We start from the raw sequence: 19,883 nt of genomic DNA, 5'->3' as shown, positions 1-19,883 counted from the left end.
TATAGTTATAAATCACATATCACTATGCCTTCTAAAATTGGCCTAGAGATGTTAAATGATGTATAGTTTGTTTCAAAGTTCAAGTTATTTTTTATGTTATTCACTGTAACAAGACATCATACACCGACAAAAAAATGGGAAATACAAATCATACAAAATATGAAAGTCCAGAAAAAATAGGTTGTGGATATGCTCTAAATACACCCGATTAGTTTGTCTGTGACTTTTAAAGTGATGAAGATTAAAACTTTAGGTACCTTACTTAATTTACATTAAAGGTACATTTTTTATGTCATTTTACATGTATATTTTATTTATAGGAATCAAACCTCAGCTTGCTAATCAAAATAGATAACTTATTTGTAGATCTTGTAATTACACTAATCAGTAAATATTACTGCAATGAACGAGAAGGATGGAAGTTGTTGCCAGTGCTGAAAAATCCTATCTCCAATTACTGCTGTTGACCGTTGAGGATCGCCCTGTGCATAAAACTATATGCATAGACAGCAAGTGGATATTGAAGATAATAATGATTCGTGGATTCCAATAGCGAAGCAGCAGGCTTTAGCAAAATAAATTTTCCATGGTGTAGTTTTAATGAACATCTTAGGTGTGTGGAAACTTTCACTTAAAGCAAGCAATACGAAATTCAAGAAACAGAAATTTACCGTTATACCAAATCAGTGAGTACATCTTGAATTTTATGCATACCTCCTCTTTCCAAAAGTTTTCTCTAGGTGCTGGGTTTTACGGTCCATGACGGGGCTCTAGTCATTTTATGTATGACCTTAGGTTTTCTTTTTGGCATATATATGACAATATGAGCTTGGTTAATTTAAACAAACCAAAAGAACGCCTAGTCGTCTAAGATATTGCTAGCACTAATAGCACATTTAGTTGCCTGAAGTGCAAATAACCCAGCGCATTATATAGCTGGAACAGAAGCAAGTATAATTTGTTAATTGACTCTCCGCTTCACTCTTAGGGTCCCACTGGTTGACCTAAGAGGATTAAATAGCTACTGACCTCTTTCTTCTGGTTCCGGATCATGTATGTGCCCCATGAACAGCCTGACCAACGAGCTCATGAATTGCACATAACAGTCGCAGCTTGAAACTTTTAGATGTGGGCCAGATTCTGAATCATTGGCTCGTAAATTACCATACTTCTTGCTGATTTGACAATCCCCTTAGCTAACCCACCAGAAAGATTGCAATATATCACCATTAATTTGAGATTGTGATGAAGGGGAAAACAAAAGAATAGTTACAAAATAATGACTTCCAGGGCTGGAGGAAGCAATGGTAACATACAATCTCTAAGAGAAAGAAAATTGTTTCTAGATTCAAAATAAAAAAAAGGACAAATTACTTCAAAAATATACGTAGAAGCAATCTTCAAATATCTCAATCAACGAATTGATAAAAAAGGGGGACCATAAAAGGGTGGTTTCTGAATGTAATGAACAATAATCTTACATTGGGCATGAGTTGATGATCTCCTCAATCTTGCTAAAAGCCACCACAAACCCTGAGTTGTATCTCATCGCTGCCTTCTTCATCTACGTGAACAAGGGAAATGAAAATAAAGTGAAAAAAAAAATTAAGAATTGGAATAAATTATAAAACTAATATGTCAAGAAGAAAAGGCAAGCATGAGAAGCAAATAAGTTTGAAGACAGAATATGCTGGTTCAGATGCAGATCGTATTTATCTCAAATTTTCAATACAGTACTAAGAGGCTTTCTTAACAGTAGAATTATACCATACCCCGAGGTCGAATCCAAACAACAAAAGAAAAAACACTGCATAGATTACTTGTAAACATTGATCGGTACAGATGAGAACTTTTATCAAATAATACCTTTCAAATCATCACTGATAACTTTAGGAAGTAATGGATCAAGAAGAGGTTGATATCCTTCATCTTTCATTAACTTGGTTAACAGTTTTAACGCCAACCTTATTTCTTCAATTTGTGGGTGCATATTGTCTCCAACAACAAATACATGGGTCAAACTTTTCAACTCAATCCAGCTACAACCAGGTTCTTTAGTCACCCCTCGGGTCTTCATCATCCCCCTGACACGCTCCACGTCTTCCCATTTTCCTAAAGCCGTATATATACTCGACAACAATACATATGCAGACGATTCTGGCGAGCCTAACTCCATTAGTTTCTCTCCAGCATAAGCACCAAGATAATAGTTACGATGGTTCTTACACGCCCCTAATAATATGCGCCACAGACATAGACCATGATCAACTGTTGCTGATTCAATGAATTCTTTTGCTTCATTTAGTTGTCCAGCACGGCTCAAGATATCAACCATGCAAGCATAATGCTCTACTGTAGGAGCAATGTTAAACTCATCAAACATCGTCTTAAAATAAACCCACCCTCTGTCCACCAAACCCATATGACTACAAGCAGAGAGAAGATTCACAAATGTGACACTATCGGGCTTTGTTCCCTCCGAACACATCTCTTCAAACAACTTCAAGGCTTCAATGCCGCGACCATTTTGAGAAAGTCCGGATATCATTGCATTCCACGAAATTACATCTCTAGAAGGCATCCTCCTAAAGATGCGGCATCCATCATCCAAACTTCCACACTTTGCATACATGGCAGAAAGAGCACTTCCAATCGGAACTTCCAAGCTAAAACCATACTTAATAATCCCGGCATGCATTTGCTTTCCCTGATCTAAAGCCACCAAGCTAGAACAAGCCTTTAGAACACTCGCCATAGTTAAATCATTGGGGATAACTCGCCCCATCTGCATTTTACCGTACAAATTCAAAGCACCTTCATAATCCCCATTTTGTACATAACCCGTTATGATTGAAGTCCAGAGAACAACATCAGGTTGTTGAATATATTCAAAACCCTTCAGTGCATCCCCTATACTACCACACTTCGCGTACATGTCCACCAAAGCCGACATCACATACAACTGCAATTCATAACCCAGCTTCAAGGAAAAACCATGCATTTGTCTCCCTTCCACAATAGCACAAACATCGCTACAAGCATTGATCACCCCAACAAGAGTATACTCAGTGGGAAAAACCCCAGAGCGATGCATATCATAAAACAGTTTCAGAGCCTTATCCGCATCCCCACTCTGAGCAAAACCAGTTACCATAGCCGACCACGTGATAGAATTTTTGTTCCCCGACAACTCAAAAGTCTTGAGCGCATCCTCCAAGCTCCCACACTTCGCATACATCGTCACGAGAGCATTCCCCACAGAGACAAAGCAAACACCCCCGTTTTTCACCACAAGAGAATGAACCTGCCTTCCGGTGTCCACATACACGTGACTCGTCAAAGCACTAAGAACACTGGTGATCACAAACTCTTTTTCATTGTCACTCTCTTTTTCATGACGCAATAGTTCAAAGAGCTGAAAAGCCTCATAAGCAAACTCCTTGGAAGCATACCCAGAAATCATGGTAGCCCAAGAAACCACATTCCTCACAGGCATTTCGTCAAACAGCTCACGCGCCTCCGCAACGAGACCCGTTTTGCAGTACAAGTTAAGAAGTGAACTGGCAACGAAAACGTCATCGGACCAGGCCGTTTTGACGGCAAGAGCGTGGGCCATACGGCCGGCGCTGGCGTCGGAGAGGTTGGAGGCGGCGGTGAAGACGCCAGTGAAGGTGTGGGCGTTGGGGAGGGTGGTGCAGGCCATCATACGGCGAAAGAGACGCATGACGTGAGACGAGGCGTAGGCTTGCTGTTGGGAGAATGCATTGATGAGACAGTTCCATGAGATGACGTCCTTGTGAACGATGTTGTCGAATACGAGGTTGGCTTGTGTGAAGTGACCACACTTTGTGTAGAGGTTGATGAGGGCGTTGGCAATGTGAGTGAAGGAGAAAAAACCGTTTCTGAGAATGCGAGCGTGCAAAACTCGACCTCTACGAAGTTCTTTGTTGACAGTGTAGCGAAGGAAAGCACGCAACACTTGCACGTGTTGGGGAGGAAATGGAAGAGGCATGCATCCACTGCTAACGAATGACAGTGTCTCTGTGCAACTCCACTCGTCTGGGTTTGCTTTGTCTATCTTATATAAAGATGTAAAATTTTTAATATTCTTATTTTATTTTTTATAATATAATTGTTATAAAAATATATTTAATTTTGTTAACGAATAATTTTTTTAATATATAAAGGTGATTTTTTTTACGTGGTTCATATTTTAATTTTATCTTTTGTAGTATAATAGGAGGTATCCGTTTTTGAAATTGTTTAATAAAATTGTATATTATTTAGATATTTTTAATAATTAAATTTGTATCTAATTACTTTATTTATATAATTTGGAAAAATAAATTTTAAATTCAATACAACATCAAAATAAATTTCTTCATTTCTGTATGTTAAAGAATTATATTTAACAAGTTAGGATGATATAAATTTTAAAGTAAAATATCAAATAATAGTATCACAATGTTAAATAAGTGTAAAAAGGAGTAAATAAGTGAAGAAAAAGTCTTTATCATTTCAAATTAAAGGTTAAGCTGGGTTATTTTGTATTGGAAGTAGAGTCTTTTTTTATCTTTAAAGTTGATCTAAGTTGTTTCGAATTGGAGGTTGAGTCAAGTCGTCTCAATTTAAATGTTAAATCATATCGTTTTGGATTGAATGGTTGAATCGAGTCATCCTAGGTTGAAGGTCAGATCAAGTCTGCCCCAACTGAAAGTTTAGTAAATTTAGTTCAAGTTGAAATTTGAGCTAAGTCAGTCTTGACTAAATGGTTTAGCCAGGTCATTTCTGGTCTAATGTCTAGCTCAATCATTATGGATCTCAGGTTAAGTTGAGTCGGCACAATCCTAGGTTGAGCTTGACTAATATGTGCCTAGATTTGATTGAATCAACTAATGCTCAAGTTGAGTCAAATCAAAACGAGTCCAAGTTCACTATGACCAACTTTAGTCAATGATGAGGTGAAGCAACCTAAACCTAAATTGAGTCGAGTAAACCAAACCGAGATTGGCATGAGTTAACTCAATCCAAGTCTGATGAAGTGAACCCAACTTATTTCTAACAAACTTAATAATTAGGTAGATAACATTCATCTTATTAAATTCAATATGATTGACAAGATGGATTCAATCAAGATTCAATATAAAATTAACCTAATTTAAATTGGATTGAAAAAAAAAAAAAAATCAAACATGGTTGATTTAATTAAAATGAATTTAGATTATACATTCATATTAAAAGTATATTGAATTTTGAATTCATATCCATTTTTATCCCATGAATAAGTTTTCTTTTTTTGTACTTTGATATGTTTTCCTATGTGAAGATGCAATTTTGTCATGCTAATATAATAAATGTTTAATTATTAATTTTATCTTTATATTTAAGTTTTTTATTCATTTCGCTTATTTGTTTTTCACTCAATTGAGTGTCTATTTTTGTAAAATATTAAATGTGGTTAAATTGACATTAACATTGTTTGAATGTACTATATGTCAAAATCTTAATCTGCTACGTGTCAAAATCTAAGTTTGTCACATTTCAAATCTTGAATCATCATTTACCTCAAAACCTTTTCATTTTGATACACGGTGTCTTTAAAATAAAAAATGATTCATATTTTGACACATAAGACTTCTGAATTATATTAATATTAATTTAACTAAAAACACTATATTAATTTTTCAACATTTCAATTGAGCCTTTTTAAAATAATAAAGATAAAATCAAATTAAAAAATATATAAAGACTAGGACAAATTGAATATCTAAACATAAAAATCAAATTACTAACTAAACTTATAATAAAACATAAAGAAAATAATAATAAATGATTTTAATGACATAGTGAACAACAATGACTATATACATAATTACTATTTGTTGGTTTAGGCTTACTTTTTGTTTTGGGTAATTATCCTTAATACATTGTTACTTATCTATGATTTGTTATGTTTTTTTTTTACTACGTGAAACCAGTAAAACCAATATCTTTTTAATTTGCAGACTCTATTTGTTTTGATAAAAAGATTTTCATCTTTTCTATTTTGTTAATAAATGAGATAATGAAAAGGATATAAAATTACATATTTATGTTTTTATGTATAATTTGTATCACATTTCTATTTTTTTGATATGTGATGAAAGAAAAAAGAAAAATAAATTATGATTAAGAAAACACATAATTTGTAGGTTTTGCTCAATTGTTTTTTACATAATTCTAATCATCTTTCTATCCTACTAATAAAAATAGTATCAATTTTAAAACATTTTATTATATATTCTTCTAAATTATTAAATGTATTAATATGTTGAAGAATAAGATATATCGACTTATAGAGAATATATGATTGAAGACACTTAACAAATATTATGACATGTGATTCCAAGTATTCACTGAATAATATAATATTATTGTCTTTTACATAAGATGTTTCAACACCTATCTCTCATCTGTTCACAGTCAATAAGATGATCATCGTAAAAGAAAATAAAAAAAGAAACAATACATACACGATAAAACACCAAAGAAACAACAAGGTGAACTAATGTGCAAAAAAGTTTTCACAAAACAAACATCAAAATATTAAAAAACATCAAATTATTAACATACATGACTCATTCATAAAAACAATCATATCATATATAAAGACTTATATTAGACTCAATAGTCTAGATAAAGGCTTTTGACATTGGACATCATTGTAGGCGTGCACTTGTAGTAATATCTATGCTTTGCAAAGTCATAAACAAAGGGTTATCATCCTTCTACTTACAAGGTTAGTCTTCTTCGCGTTTAAGACCTAATCGTCTAGTGGCTAGAACCTCTTACGACTCTTACCACATAACTCGTTCTTCTCTATTTGAGTATAATTATTAGAATTTAAAATATCCTCAAATGTCAATGCATATACTAAGATCATCATCATAAAGAAATTCTCCTTAAAACTCTATCAACATCATACATGTCCACCACCATAATCACTACCTTAATTAATAATAAACAACATTGTATACACACATTAATTCTATTATTTTGACATTGTAGAATCACACATTAAACATACCATAAAAATACATATAAATAGATTTGGACTCTGTTAATTTTGTTAAAAGAAAATATGTTTGTTCGAAAATTAGTGCATGAAAGCACACTCGCTCAATAACCCGTTAGTTCGCCCAATAAAAATTTAATCACTAGCCATTTGAATTAAAAACTTGTCCTTATTATAGCTTTTTAAGATATGATATCATTTAAATATAATATTCTTTTATAGATAAAACTACTATCAAGTATAAAAAAGTTAAAATATTAAAAGAAAATAGACACGTTTAAAATTTCAGTGTCAAAGATTCTCCTATCTTTAAGAAAAAAATGTTTTTTTTCTTCCAGAATGCATAAAGAAAAATTAGTATATTTTAAAGAAATCATAAAATAAACAATTATAAAATTATATAATTTTGTACAATTTTGAACTCCAACGTCTCATTTAATAATATAAATTATTAAATAAAACAATATAAAATTAATCAAAAAAAAAAATTTAAAAAAATATAAAATATTAATATAATTATTCATCATTATAATTATAATATATATATATTCAATAAATTTTTCAAAAAAGCTATATGATAAAGCTACATGATAAAGCCATGTACAAAACAATTAGTAAAAGGTTACGGAATTATTCGATAAAATTTTCATCTTTATATCATCACCTATTTCATCATCTATTCACAGGGTGATCATAGAAATAAATTATAAAACAATTTTTTTTCTAAACTGTTACAGAACAGTTTTTTAAATGTGTTTGTATCCTAAGACTATAAATCTATAATATTATAATCTATCATAAAAGGATTTTATCAATATCTTATCCTTAAAATACAAAATTTGGAGTTAAGTTCTCAAACATTTAAATGTAAAAGTAAAAGACATATAATTCTACTAGCTTAAAAGGAGATGTTAGAAGAGAAAGTGGGTATTGTTTTTTTTTTTTTGATGAAAATACAACATAAAAGATCACATTAAGAAGGTGATGAAGATTGGGCTTTGGCACTCTGCCATCTCCCAAACAAACTAAGCAAAACAAAACCCTTTTTCTTCTAACCTCAATACACTTTCTCCAACACAATCGCCATGGAAGACGATGATGACTTCGGTGGTTTATACACCGATCTTCCTATGCCCTTCGCTCCTTCCTCTCCTTCGCTTCCTAAAGCTCAACCCATTCACCGCCAGCAATCACCTCAACAATCACCGCACCACGTGGAACATGTAATTGCTGATTCCAACGTCACCGATAAACCTTCCGTTGATTTGATCGACAGTGACGTCAAATTCGACATAGAGGATGAGGAAATTGACGACGAGCCGCTCATTCCGGGGCTAACCGGAGATGCAGTAGAAGCTTCCAGAAGAATCGGCGAGGGTGATGATTGGGAAGACAGCGATGATAGCGATGATGACCTGCAGATTGTGTTGGACGCCGGTGGCCTTCCGGATGCCGGTGATGACCGTGGCCCCGATGTTGCGGCGGCAGCTGGCGACACTGAAGAGCGCGATTGGGGCGAGAATTCTACTCAACTGGTTGATGGTGAGAAGAAGGATGTGGGAGAGTCGGTGAGAGTACTTGCGCGGAAAGTTGGGTACAGCAATCAGGGTTATCATCATCCTTTTCATTCTCAGTTTAAGGTCAGTGTCGTTGTAATTGTACTTTTAAGAATAATAGTAGATAAAGTTTGATGATGGAATTCAGCTGGTGTTGTGTCTCTTTTGTGCTTCCTTGTTGTGAATAGCTGAAAAAGAAGAAGAAAAGCTTAAAAGGCAGTGAAAATAGAAAGAAGCCAATACAAAAAGATTTTGTAATATTTTTTTTATTATTAATATTATTTCATACCGTGACTTGCACTTGCACAGTTATACCAATGAGAAAAATTTAGTTGAAATTATTATTTTGTTATCCTTTTCTTTTCTTTTTGTACATTGGCCGAGCCTTGGATTCAAGGACCAACGAATATGAGGTTCTGTATGGTATCTGAATAACGTGTACCTTGGCAACCTTGCTTTTTGTTAAATGTGAATGAAAAAGGCAAATAATTATGGTACTGGTTTATGGGAAAAAATAAAATAAGATGGAAGGATGTAGTAAGTCTCTCTCATAAACTAAAATTAGTTTATTCCCAAGTTCATATACAAAAATTCTTTGGGAAGCTCACTCATGTTTCATGGTTGAGTCACGGTTATTTCCCAATCGACTACAATGGCAAAATGAATTACAATGAGTGTTTTCTCCATTTTGTTAATCCAGTTCCTTTGCATTTGGTGAATCTTGAAGTATAACTGTTAATATTCCTTCTGGCTTGTGTATCAAGCTTTCTATTAAAGGAAAATGAATGAATTACTCTAAATATTAAACCATGTTGACATTAATTATTTTTACTGGTTTCCATATTTAACTTTAATCAACTTATCAAATAAATGCTCCATCCAAGGTGGTGCAGACTACAGAACAGTTTCACTGAATTTTGGGGGATTTTTTCTTTTTTACTTTCTGGGGAATAGAAACTGCTTGATCTTTGTATCTTTGTTGCTTGAATTGCGACGAAGACATCAATAACAAAACGTCTTACCATACTCTTTGATATGTTATTTACCATAGAATTTCTTTTCTCAACTACTTTCAATGTCTTGCTCCATCTCTTTCTATCTTTTTTCTCAAAACTAAAAGTATGCAATCTACTCTTCTTACTAATGTTTATAGTTGTCATTCTTTTACATGTCCAAACCACGTTCACTGGTTTTGTTTAATGATGGAAATTGAGCACCTGAATTCCAGACACTGCACAGTAGTGAAACATGACTAAAACTTACAGCCATACTGCAATGATTCTGAGTCTGAGATCTAACTAATAACTCACAAATGTAAAAATCACGCACAAGCTTTCACTTGGCACATTAAGCTTCTTGAATGTTTTGGTTCTAGACATTGGCTCTGAGTGGATAATTTTTTATTTATTTTTAATAAACACTTGTAAAAGAAGAAAATGAGAAGGAAAAATGAATTAAGTTTATTTTAAAATGCAATTATTTTTTTTGCCATTTAATAAAAATTGTCTTGTCTAAATTATAAGTTGATTTTAGATTATAGAAAAATAACTCAATTCATTTTACCTTTTCATTTTCTTTTCTATAAAATTTTGTAGAGAAATTTATTTATATAGGACTACAGTGTTATAGTTTTTATGAGCTTGAGTTTGACCTTTACTGGCACCATCATTCTAAATAACTTCAGCACAAGTAATCATAGCATAAAAGAATTAGTAAAAGAACACAAAAAATATATCTTCAATAATGTGGGATGTTCATGCTGCTCAGCCTGCATCACCTTTTAAAAATTGTGTATTATATAAAATTATGAGGTAATTTTTATATAGCAATTAGTTATAATTTGCTGTTGCCTTAAAGAATCATTCATAACATGTATATTAAATCCAGTTTGAGATGCCGCAGACACAGGTAATTAGCTGAATTCTGTTTTCAGAATTCCAGAAACATATTCTTTGACACACTTTTATGCCCTCATTTAGTATTGTTGGATGAATTTTATGTGGGTCTCACTTCAATAAGTCTACATTATTCGCAATTATGAAATTATTTTGCCTGATTTATTATATGGCTCGTTTCTTCCAAGAAACCTTTAAATACATTAGAATGGAAAAAAATTCACTGAAAGGTTTATGCGCTCAAACTATATTGGTTATTAATTATATTTGGGTGAGTATTTACCAATTTGTTTCAGATGTACTTGATTTTGGTTATATGAGTGTCAACCCAAGTGGTTTATGTGCTGTAATTTTTATCCAAAAAGTGAGCTTCTGAGAGAATTTGGTATAAAATTCCTATCCCACTGCAAAAGTTAAAAATTTTCATTGTGGGTTGGAAGCATAATGGCATTATGAAGCGTCAAGTGAGTTGGGGGCTCTCCTAGCACATTCTAGTGGGGTCTTGTGATCAATTGTTTGTTTCTATAATTTGTGTTTCTATGCATGTTGAACCTACAGAACTTGTGTCTCCAAAGATTCTATCAGTAATCATGTTTCTAAATTTGGCCGGTTGTTGTACTTCCTCTCTGCTGGTTCATTGATTAATTTTCATCTTAAAACTAATCTTTTATGGAAGAGGAGAAACTATATTTTGTTCCATTCATCGGACAGTTAGATATTTCATTTACTCCAGACCCGTATAATTGTTTCGTTCGTTTAAGTATATAAAGATGTGAACCATGGATTTTGAAACGGAAAGTAATTAAGTATCTAATGATTTGCATTTTTCACTTTTGTTTTAATTGTAATGTAGTATGTCAGGCCAGGTGCAGCATCCACACCTGCAGCAACTAGTTCTACTCCAGGAGGTCCTCTTGGTCACATTCGTCCACAAGCTAACATGAATCCTGTGGCCGGTCATGGCAGAGGGGACTGGAGACCAGCTGTAATAAAAGGTGCTGCAGCCATGCAAAAAGGTTTTCAAGCAGGTTCTGGATTACCTATGCGGGGACACAGTGCAGCAGGACGAGGCTTTGGTGGTGGATTGGAATTTATGCTTCCTTCTCAAAAGTAAAATTTAATTGACAATTTTATTTGTCTCTAGCCGTGTTAAGACAACAAATGAAGTGATTGATGTCAACTGCTAACTAGAAATTCTTTTTGTTAAGCATCCGCGTAGCATTGCATTTAGGGGAGAAGTGTTTGGAATATGAAACATGTGGTTTGAGTGGAAAGAGGCTAATAATATTTTTTTTTTGTTTTCCTTTTGATATATAAAAAGCTTTTTGGTAATTTTGATTTGAAGTATAAAGTGTAGATATGGTTAGTAAACGATCTTTATATTGCATAAGTTGTTAGATCAATATGTTAACCAAGGTCATCATTATTCATTTTTCTCGGAATGACGTTTTTGTTGGACAAATCTACTGAATCGTTTACACCTCCATTTTATCGCCCCCTGCGTTCTCCATTTTATTACTACACTGATTTATCTCCCAGTGATTTCTTATTTAACCTGCCACTTTTTCTTTTCAGGACAATATTTGATGTTGATATTGATAGTTTTGAGGAGAAACCATGGAAATATCCTGGTGTTGATGTATCAGAATTTTTCAACTTCGGTTTGAATGATAATACCTGGAAAGATTATTGCAAACAACTGGTAATTTTTTTGCTTATATTCTTTTCCAGTAGAAATTTAGTGTAGACTGAGAAAATCATTTTTTGACTTTCTTCTAGGAACAACTACGTCTGGAGTCTACCATGCAAAGCAAGATCCATGTTTATGAGAGGGGTCGAACAGAGCAGGTAATGATGTTAGTGTTGGCTAGGAACAGTTCGTTATCACATATTTCTGGAGTTGTTTTGGTCCAGTTCTTATTTAAAATAAATTAAATCATCTACTCGATTTCATTCCAGGACTATGATCCAGATTTGCCCCCTGAATTAGCTGCAGCTTCTGGTATACATGATGTTCCTGTTAATAATGGTAATTATGTAAAGTCAGATGTTGGACAAAATGATCTAATAAAAGGTTCTGGACCTATGCGACCACCAATTGTATGTATTTCTACCATTCATTGAACTCCTCTATTGCATTATGGCCAGCTACTTTTTTTTTTATTTCTGGCGTATTGGCCAGCTTGTGTCTGGTTATTATAGTACAAAATTTGTAGAAGTTTCTGCTTTTCTTTTTGATTCTCTTGCTAGGAGTTATTAATGTTATTCATTTTTTCAGCCAACTGGGAGAGCAATACAGGTGGAAAGTGGTTCCGGTGATCGTCTTCCTTCCATTGACACCCGACCTCCTCGAATCCGTGAATCGGATGCTATCATTGAGGTTTTTGAGCTATTGTCATTAACAGTGTGTCGTAATTAGATTTGTCTTTTATTGTTGCATCCTGCATGTGCAATGTTGTTGTTACTCACCATATTTTTATGAACAGATTGTTTTGCAGGATCCAGCAGATGATGTTTCCGATGCAAAAATTGATGTTCAAGATCAACAAGAGGGTGATGAGCCCCAGATAAAGGATTTTAGTGATGACCATGTATCTGGATATGAAATTCCAAGGTCAGAGTCCAAGTATTTTAATGGTCAAAAGGGGGAGCTGATTGGAAGAAGAATGCTCAATATGAAAGGGAGTCCTACTAGCATACCCATAGAAGATGAACATTTGCCCTTCCCCCAGGAAAAGACAATCGACTACTCTGATTCTAGGTACCAAACTCCTGACTCCTATTATGTTCTTTACATAGGATAGATATAGATAATTCAGCCAATCCAAGTTAAATTTAAAACCATTCTTAATCCATTCCACTTTGATCCTATTTATGCGTAGATTGTGTATGATGCATTTTGAACTTGGGCGGCATGAGATAGGACCCAAAAATGATAATTCAGATCCGTAAAGAATTGCCCAAAGCACAATTAGTAGCAAATACTTCTAGTTCTGGCCAGATTGGTCAATGTCGGCTTCTTATTCTTTCTCACATAAGCATTCCATATCCTATGAAAACATCGAATGCAACATAATGAAACATATCCAACTCCTAGAGAAAAAGAAGGCTGAATCTAAGATCAAAGCTCATGCAACCACTCAATGTAGAACATAATTTGGTTAAAAAAATATATTTGTCAAATTTATATTTGAAATGAAAAAGAAAAGGATTGTCCAACAACTTAGATGCTTGCAAACGTTACAGGAAGGGATGGTTTTTCAAGTTTAGGTTGTTGTTGTCTTAGTAAAAACTTTCATTTTTAAGGACAACAACTTACTTTGTTATTCTTTGCATGTCCTGGTGGTTTTTGATGATTGCTCAGTTATTTTAACCTGCAATTCATTAACACCATCTCTGTTTTCTATTTGCAGGAAAATGCAAGGAAGTGCATGTGATGATCAGTCTCCCCGTTTTACTTGCAGTCGAGAAGTGACAATTGTTGACAATAAAAAAGAAGGGTCAGTTGAAAGCATGGAAGGTAGACATAGTGCACACTTGTCATTTCCCGTCGTTGAGGATGTGAAGGAATCCAGTATTGAAAACAATCAGCTTGAGGAAGCTCGGACAGCTGATAGAACTTCCAGGTTGGAAAAGGGAGATAGAGACTTAAATGCAGTGGACAACAGAGATGTCATTAAGGATGGGGTAGCAGAGAGACAGAAAATGACATCTCAAGTTGAGCAACCTTTGTTTGGGGATGGAAGTGATTGTGAGGACTCGAAATCTGTAAGAAGTAGCGATAACAGCAAAGCAATATCAGAAAGCAGCAGGGATTATCATAAGCAAAGGGATGGTTTTGAAGTACGTCAGGATCCACATGATGTTCATCTGGGTAGCATTAGAATGCAATCTCATGATAATGAGCAGGTATTCCATAGAAGAGAGCAAGATGGGGGCAAAAAAACAGAGACAAACGGTATGGTGATTAAAAGTAGAGAGAATTCATACTCTCACAAGGACCGACACCCTAGCTCGGCACATCAATCACACATAAGGATTGGTGGCTTTGAAAGTCAAAGAGATAGGGTTAGCTCTGATGTGGATCGGGAACGTAGAAATGATGATCTCTATGGAAAAAGGGTTAAACATGATGAACCAAGAAAGAGGGATAAGGGTAGGGTTCGTGAAAATGAGAGAAGCGACAATGATGATTCCTTTCGATCAAGAAAACAGTTGGATAATGGTACCTACAGGGTTCCATATGACAAGGATGTCAGCTCAAGAGTCTCAAGACACAAAGAAAGAGGTGATAGCTTGAAAGATAAGCATGAAGCTTTGGAGGATTTCCGTAACAAGAGGAGGAAGAATGAGGAATATCCTAGGAGGGAGCATGTAGCCAAAGAAGTTGTGCGTGGGTATAGAGAAAATGTCAATCGGCACAAGCCAGAAAAGGATTCAACTTTGGATCCACGGAAGAGAGATGAGCATCAAAGAAGTAGAGTTGACCTTGATATTCAATATGCTGCCAGACAAAAAAACGAGGCCTGGCTACTGAGGGAGAGGGGTAATAGGAAGAGAGATAGAGAGGAGTGGCATCAGGTGAAACAGTCTCACGAAGAACATCCATTCAAGCGTGAAAGAGGAGGTCGAGATTCTGTAAGAAGTGGACGAGAAGCTGAAGAAAAGATATCGGCTGGCCTTGTTAGGGCTAAGGATGAACATAAAGTTTCGGAGAAAGAATACCAACATAGAGAAGCAATGCGACACAGTGACCAATTGAAAACAACGGATCGAGTTAAGGGTGAAAGCCCACACCGTAAGGGGCATGATGATGCTTATGTCCGTGGAAATCAATACAACAGTGAGGAAAGGCGATCCAGGGAGGAAAAATCAAGTAGTCGAGGCTATTGTGCCACTAATTCTTTAGATACTCAAAGAGTTCACGAGAGAAAGCGTGATGATGGCTCTATGAAAAGCAAAGAACCCATTGTTGGTAGTTTAGGCACGTCCAACAAAAGTCCTGAAGCTCAAAGTGGTCAGACCAATTTCAAGGTATACTTGATGCTTATATATTTTAAATGTGAGATTTATCTGGAAAATATCCATCTCTACGTGCGACTTGTAGGAGAATGGGTAAATTAGTGCCTAACCATAGAAAGCAGGCTTGGCATCGGGTATCTAATTTCATTCACATGGTTCCTCTTTCCCCAACTTTTAATGCCTAGGGAGAAAGGTAGAAAGCAGAAGATATGATTCGGTTTAGCAGAATTTTGTCCTGTTCCAATTAGACTTTATAATTTAGTGCATAATATGAGCCATGCTTAAGTATCTATACAGTTAAGAACCAATTTATTATTTTAAGTTAAAAGTTTCTTTTTCTCTACTGGCTGTAGTTAGTTCTTAATGTTTTTGCACAAGAGATTGTTATTGTTTCTTTGACTGATTATCTGTCACTGTCAGTATTAAGCTTGATCTCGCTTGAAATGACATACATGTGATTAATGATTGGAAGAAATCTTGCTATTACTGGAGTGTCTCCGCATAATTTGATTAGATCCATCTCTCACTTTTTTCTCTTTTTTTGCCATGGTCAGCAGTTGGACCTTAACCAGGTTTTTGAATTCCCTTGAACGTCATTGTATTTGACAGGATAGGTTAATGTAGTCAGCAGGATTCGGGCTGTGAAATATCACTCTTCGAAGAATGAAATTTTGAGACTTATTTCACAAGAGTGTGGTTTGATAGTTCTTACTAAGCCTTGGACATCGATTTTAAATGCAATTTTCCTTGCTCCTTCTGTCTCTTCGAACCAAAAAGTGATTGTGGAATAATTTTTTATTCCTTCTTCTGATTTTGAGCTCAAGCTGATGTAAACAATTACTGGGTACTAACTTATATACGGTCTTTTGTTTCTGTTTATGAAGGGCGTGAAAGGCTCTGGCGATGAAGATCATGCAGAGGATGAAATCCCAGGGCATCGGCTGTCCAGAAAAAGGAATGGAGAAGCCAACTCAGATAATGAGCAGCAAGATTCTCAACGAGGACGTTCTAAATATGACCGCTGGACAAAGGATTTAAGTAACAGCAGCAAGTCGTCATCTTCCTTAAAGTTCAAGGACCTTGAGAAAGATAATAATGATGGGTCTTCTGAATCTGGGAAACCTGTTGACGAATCTACTAAGTTAGTTTATACCAATCACCAACCACATTTATCAGTTGAGGGGAAGGATTTTGTAGATGTGGAGATGAAGGATGTTAAAGCCAAGGAATTAGAGGATCAGCACCCTGATACTGTTGATAAATTGAAGAAGCGTAGTGAGCGGTTCAGGGTTCCAAGGCCAAGTGAGAAAGAGGCAGCTGTCAAGAAGTTAGAGGATGAAAATCCAATGGATTTTTCAGAGGTCAAACAAGAGCGACCACCCCGGAAAAGGAGGTGGATAGGTAACTAGATGAGAAATCTGGGAGCTTATTATCTGACTACAAATCTTGTTTATTTTTGACCCCACGAAAATGTATGCCTGGCCTAATTTTGTAAATTCTAGCAGTCCCCCCTTCCACCCATTAAGACATTCGAAACTCCTTTACCATAATTCTTGATGGATAACCCCAATTTAGGTTTATTAGTGCATTGTGATTTTGAATAATTTGTTGAAAGTAACATTTTTAGTGTTTGAGATTATATGTAGTTAGACCATTTTTGTAACCACGCACCCAATACATTATTATACACTGTATATATTGGTAAAATGTAGACCTTGAACCTTCACAATACAGGCACGTTTTTCTGTGTCTAAATGTGATCCATATCGTAATTTGATCTGGGTTATGAGAATTAGCATGACCAAGGCTTGTTGCAATATTGCTGGTGATGCACGAGCCTTATACTGGCAGTGTTCCTCATGTGACCCAGATGTTCCAAGTGTCAGAAACCAGAGGCATCCCTGGTGAAGGACGGTCTGAGGTGGATCCTGCTTACTTCCTAACCTCTCTTTGGTGATTGAATATGAGATGTCAGAGATGATTGTTCTTATTGTAAACTTGTAAGTTAATATTAATTACTGTTTTTTTCCAACAAGAGGATTATACAGTAATTTTAGCTCTGAGCTTGGCTGTATCTAGATGTTAATGAAATGTAGTTCATGAATTTCAGTAGTAATAACAGAAGGCATCGGCAAAAAATACTCCATTTACAAATCTTTCAATCTGCAAGTTTATGTGAACAAGTGCCTTTTTATATACTTTGGTTAGGGAAAGGATGTGGCAGATTCTTGCAATATATGCAAATATTTTGCATTTGCCTAGCTTGAAAGACTACCACATCTTGTGGCAATGGTGATGCTAACTAAATGTCATCAACAACAAAGTTTAATATTACAAGCAAACCTTGTTTTATCTCTAATGAAGTTTTATCGTAATATTTTTCAGTTAAAATGTATCTCTTCTGAGGTAAATATTCGATTATTAGGATCGAATATTCTTTGTATGGTCGTTATATTCTTCTAGCAATATTTTTTTTACTATGAATCCTAAATCCTCAAAGAAAATTTTAGTTCAACAACACTATATGCTTGAAATTCCTCTGCTCTATTCATGTGGGCTTTTTCCCATTTATATTTTATATGTTATGTTGTCTTGATGCAATCAAATCTTACCAGAAAAGATTTGTGATGTTATTTTTTAAATTTTATCACGGATGTACACTATTTAGAAACTGATAAAAGACAGTTTGAACTTTCTTTAATATGGTATATAAATTAAATTTCATTAAATCTGATTAAGGAAATTTGTTATTTATAAACTAGTTATCGAATACCATTTTGTTTGCAAAATATTAATTCGGCTAATTTTAAACATAGATATTTTAAATTAAATTTCTATTATAAAAGTTTAAATGTTTTCTATTGAGTGTGTATGCTTTTTTGTGTTTTTACATAAATACTTTTTATTTTATTTTTCAATGAACAAAATCAAATAGAAAATAAATTATTTAACAAAAATGTGTTGATATATATAAGCATTTGAATAAAAATATTCTAATTTTTGAGATATTCAAAATTTAATTCACACTTGTTCTAATACAAACTTTCAACAGATCTTACCCACTTAATAATTTAGTATTATATTGTTTGGTTTTCCATCAAATAATTTTCTCGTAAGTTAAAATACAATTTTTTTTTATTTGACTGTTTTTAATATTAAATAAAAAGAAAATTGAATATCGAAATAAACCACCCTTAACAATGCCATATTCTTCTGTAACTAACCAAAATTCAAATAAACTCCGCAATCACATTAGTCCATTAAAATATTGAAGTAAACCACCATCAACAATGTCATATTCTTTAATATAAAGAAAACAATGTTTAATATGATAAAGATCAAGAGATTAAAAAGCAATTTTGAAATTAATAAAATTAATAAATTTATCAAATGAAAGAAAAAGATAAAATTCAAATAATAAATTCATATACAAAGCAAATTAACAAAAAATATATATAAATATTTATATAAACGTGATTGGTGCAATAATTTTTTATGCAAGTATAAACAGAACTAAGAGTGAGTGTTAAAGTTTTCTTTTAAAGTTCAAAATAAAATAAAAATGGAATAAAATGTATAAGCTACTTTTATTCATGGAAAATATTGTTATATAAATAGAAGTGTTATTCAAACTTTCAATATCGAATTAAATAAAAAGTTATACAAATTTATTTTAAATTATAATTTTTCTTATGAAAAATATTATATAAGAGGATCATGTATGACTAATGAACATTTGCGTAACGATTAACACATCGTTTGACAAGTGCATAGAGAATGTAATAGAAAGCAGAGTAAAATTCAATGTACATATACAACTCTTTCTTCTACCAACAATCTTGAAAAACCTTGGCCAAATTTGAAATAGAAGAACATAAGAAGAAAGAGAGAGGTGAGAAAAATGTACGTGGATCACGCCTTCTCGATTTCTGATGATGAAAACCGCGTTCACGGAAAGCAGCAGCAACAAGCAACCGATAAAAGGTATCGCTCTCGCCGTTTCTCTTATCGTCGTCGGCTCTCTGATGTCCTACAATCAGATCGGCGGTGACGTCGCTCACGGTGACGTCTCTTTTCAGAATGAAGAATTAGGTAATTGTTTTATTTTTTAATTTCATGTTAATTGAATCATTGATGTATGTTCTTTCCGATATTGGGATTAGTTTTGCTCGTTCTGGATTTCTACTATATGCGGATTGCGTATTACGCTTTCAAGGGATACAAAGCCTTTTCTCTCTCCAATCTACATCCCATATAGTTTATTTTAGCTCCATCACATCATCAACTATTGCTTTAGAATTTGCAGTCATAATAGGTTCCTATTAGGTTAGACGGGATGAAAAAATTATCAAACAA

At 34.1% G+C, this 19,883-nt stretch overlaps 2 protein-coding genes across 5 annotated transcripts; one reads left to right on the top strand and one right to left on the bottom strand.

The window, feature by feature from the left end:
• Positions 1-614: 614 nt before the first annotated feature.
• Positions 615-4,047, bottom strand: LOC106765880 (pentatricopeptide repeat-containing protein At2g33680). Its single transcript, XM_014650652.2, has 3 exons — positions 1,867-4,047; positions 1,482-1,564; positions 615-1,196 (listed from the first exon to the last, which is right to left on the bottom strand). Exons 1-2 carry the CDS (start codon positions 4,010-4,012, stop codon positions 1,515-1,517), a joined length of 2,196 nt encoding a protein of 731 aa, XP_014506138.1. The 5' UTR covers positions 4,013-4,047; the 3' UTR covers positions 615-1,196; positions 1,482-1,514.
• Positions 4,048-7,950: 3,903 nt separating this feature from the next.
• Positions 7,951-17,702, top strand: LOC106768468 (FIP1[V]-like protein). Of its 4 annotated transcripts, none has more exons than XR_002668799.1 (10): positions 7,951-8,694; positions 11,359-11,615; positions 12,081-12,207; positions 12,285-12,353; positions 12,465-12,605; positions 12,784-12,885; positions 12,992-13,266; positions 13,919-15,539; positions 16,082-16,303; positions 16,412-16,551. XR_002668799.1 is itself a non-coding variant. In XM_022783824.1 (10 exons), exons 1-10 carry the CDS (start codon positions 8,140-8,142, stop codon positions 17,433-17,435), a joined length of 3,702 nt encoding a protein of 1,233 aa, XP_022639545.1. In that variant the 5' UTR covers positions 7,954-8,139; the 3' UTR covers positions 17,436-17,702. The 4 variants fall into 4 exon arrangements, 2 of the variants coding, with proteins under 2 accessions (XP_022639545.1, XP_014509128.1); XR_001376254.2 differs by having other exon boundaries at positions 7,952-8,694; positions 16,137-16,303; XM_022783824.1 differs by lacking the exon at positions 16,082-16,303 and adding an exon at positions 17,398-17,702 and having other exon boundaries at positions 7,954-8,694; positions 16,412-16,928.
• Positions 17,703-19,883: the final 2,181 nt, after the last annotated feature.

The sequence above is a fragment of the Vigna radiata genome, chromosome 7 (assembly GCF_000741045.1).
Source record: "Vigna radiata var. radiata cultivar VC1973A chromosome 7, Vradiata_ver6, whole genome shotgun sequence".
NCBI classification, from domain to species: Eukaryota; Viridiplantae; Streptophyta; class Magnoliopsida; order Fabales; family Fabaceae; genus Vigna; species Vigna radiata.
This window is presented reverse-complemented; position numbering and strand designations above follow the sequence as displayed.

Bases quoted from the DNA above. Each gene is read 5' to 3' on its own strand.
- LOC106765880 (XM_014650652.2), bottom strand. From the start codon at position 4,012: ATGCCTCTTCCATTTCCTCCCCAACACGTGCAAGTGTTGCGTGCTTTC. The intron at 1,565-1,866 runs GTATTATTTGAT...TTGTTCACGTAG, and splicing joins TATCAGTGATGATTTGAAAG to ATGAAGAAGGCAGCGATGAG.
- LOC106768468 (XM_022783824.1), top strand. From the start codon at position 8,140: ATGGAAGACGATGATGACTTCGGTGGTTTATACACCGATCTTCCTATG. The intron at 11,616-12,080 runs GTAAAATTTAAT...TTTTCTTTTCAG, and splicing joins TTTATGCTTCCTTCTCAAAA to GACAATATTTGATGTTGATA. The intron at 12,606-12,783 runs GTATGTATTTCT...TCATTTTTTCAG, and splicing joins GACCTATGCGACCACCAATT to CCAACTGGGAGAGCAATACA.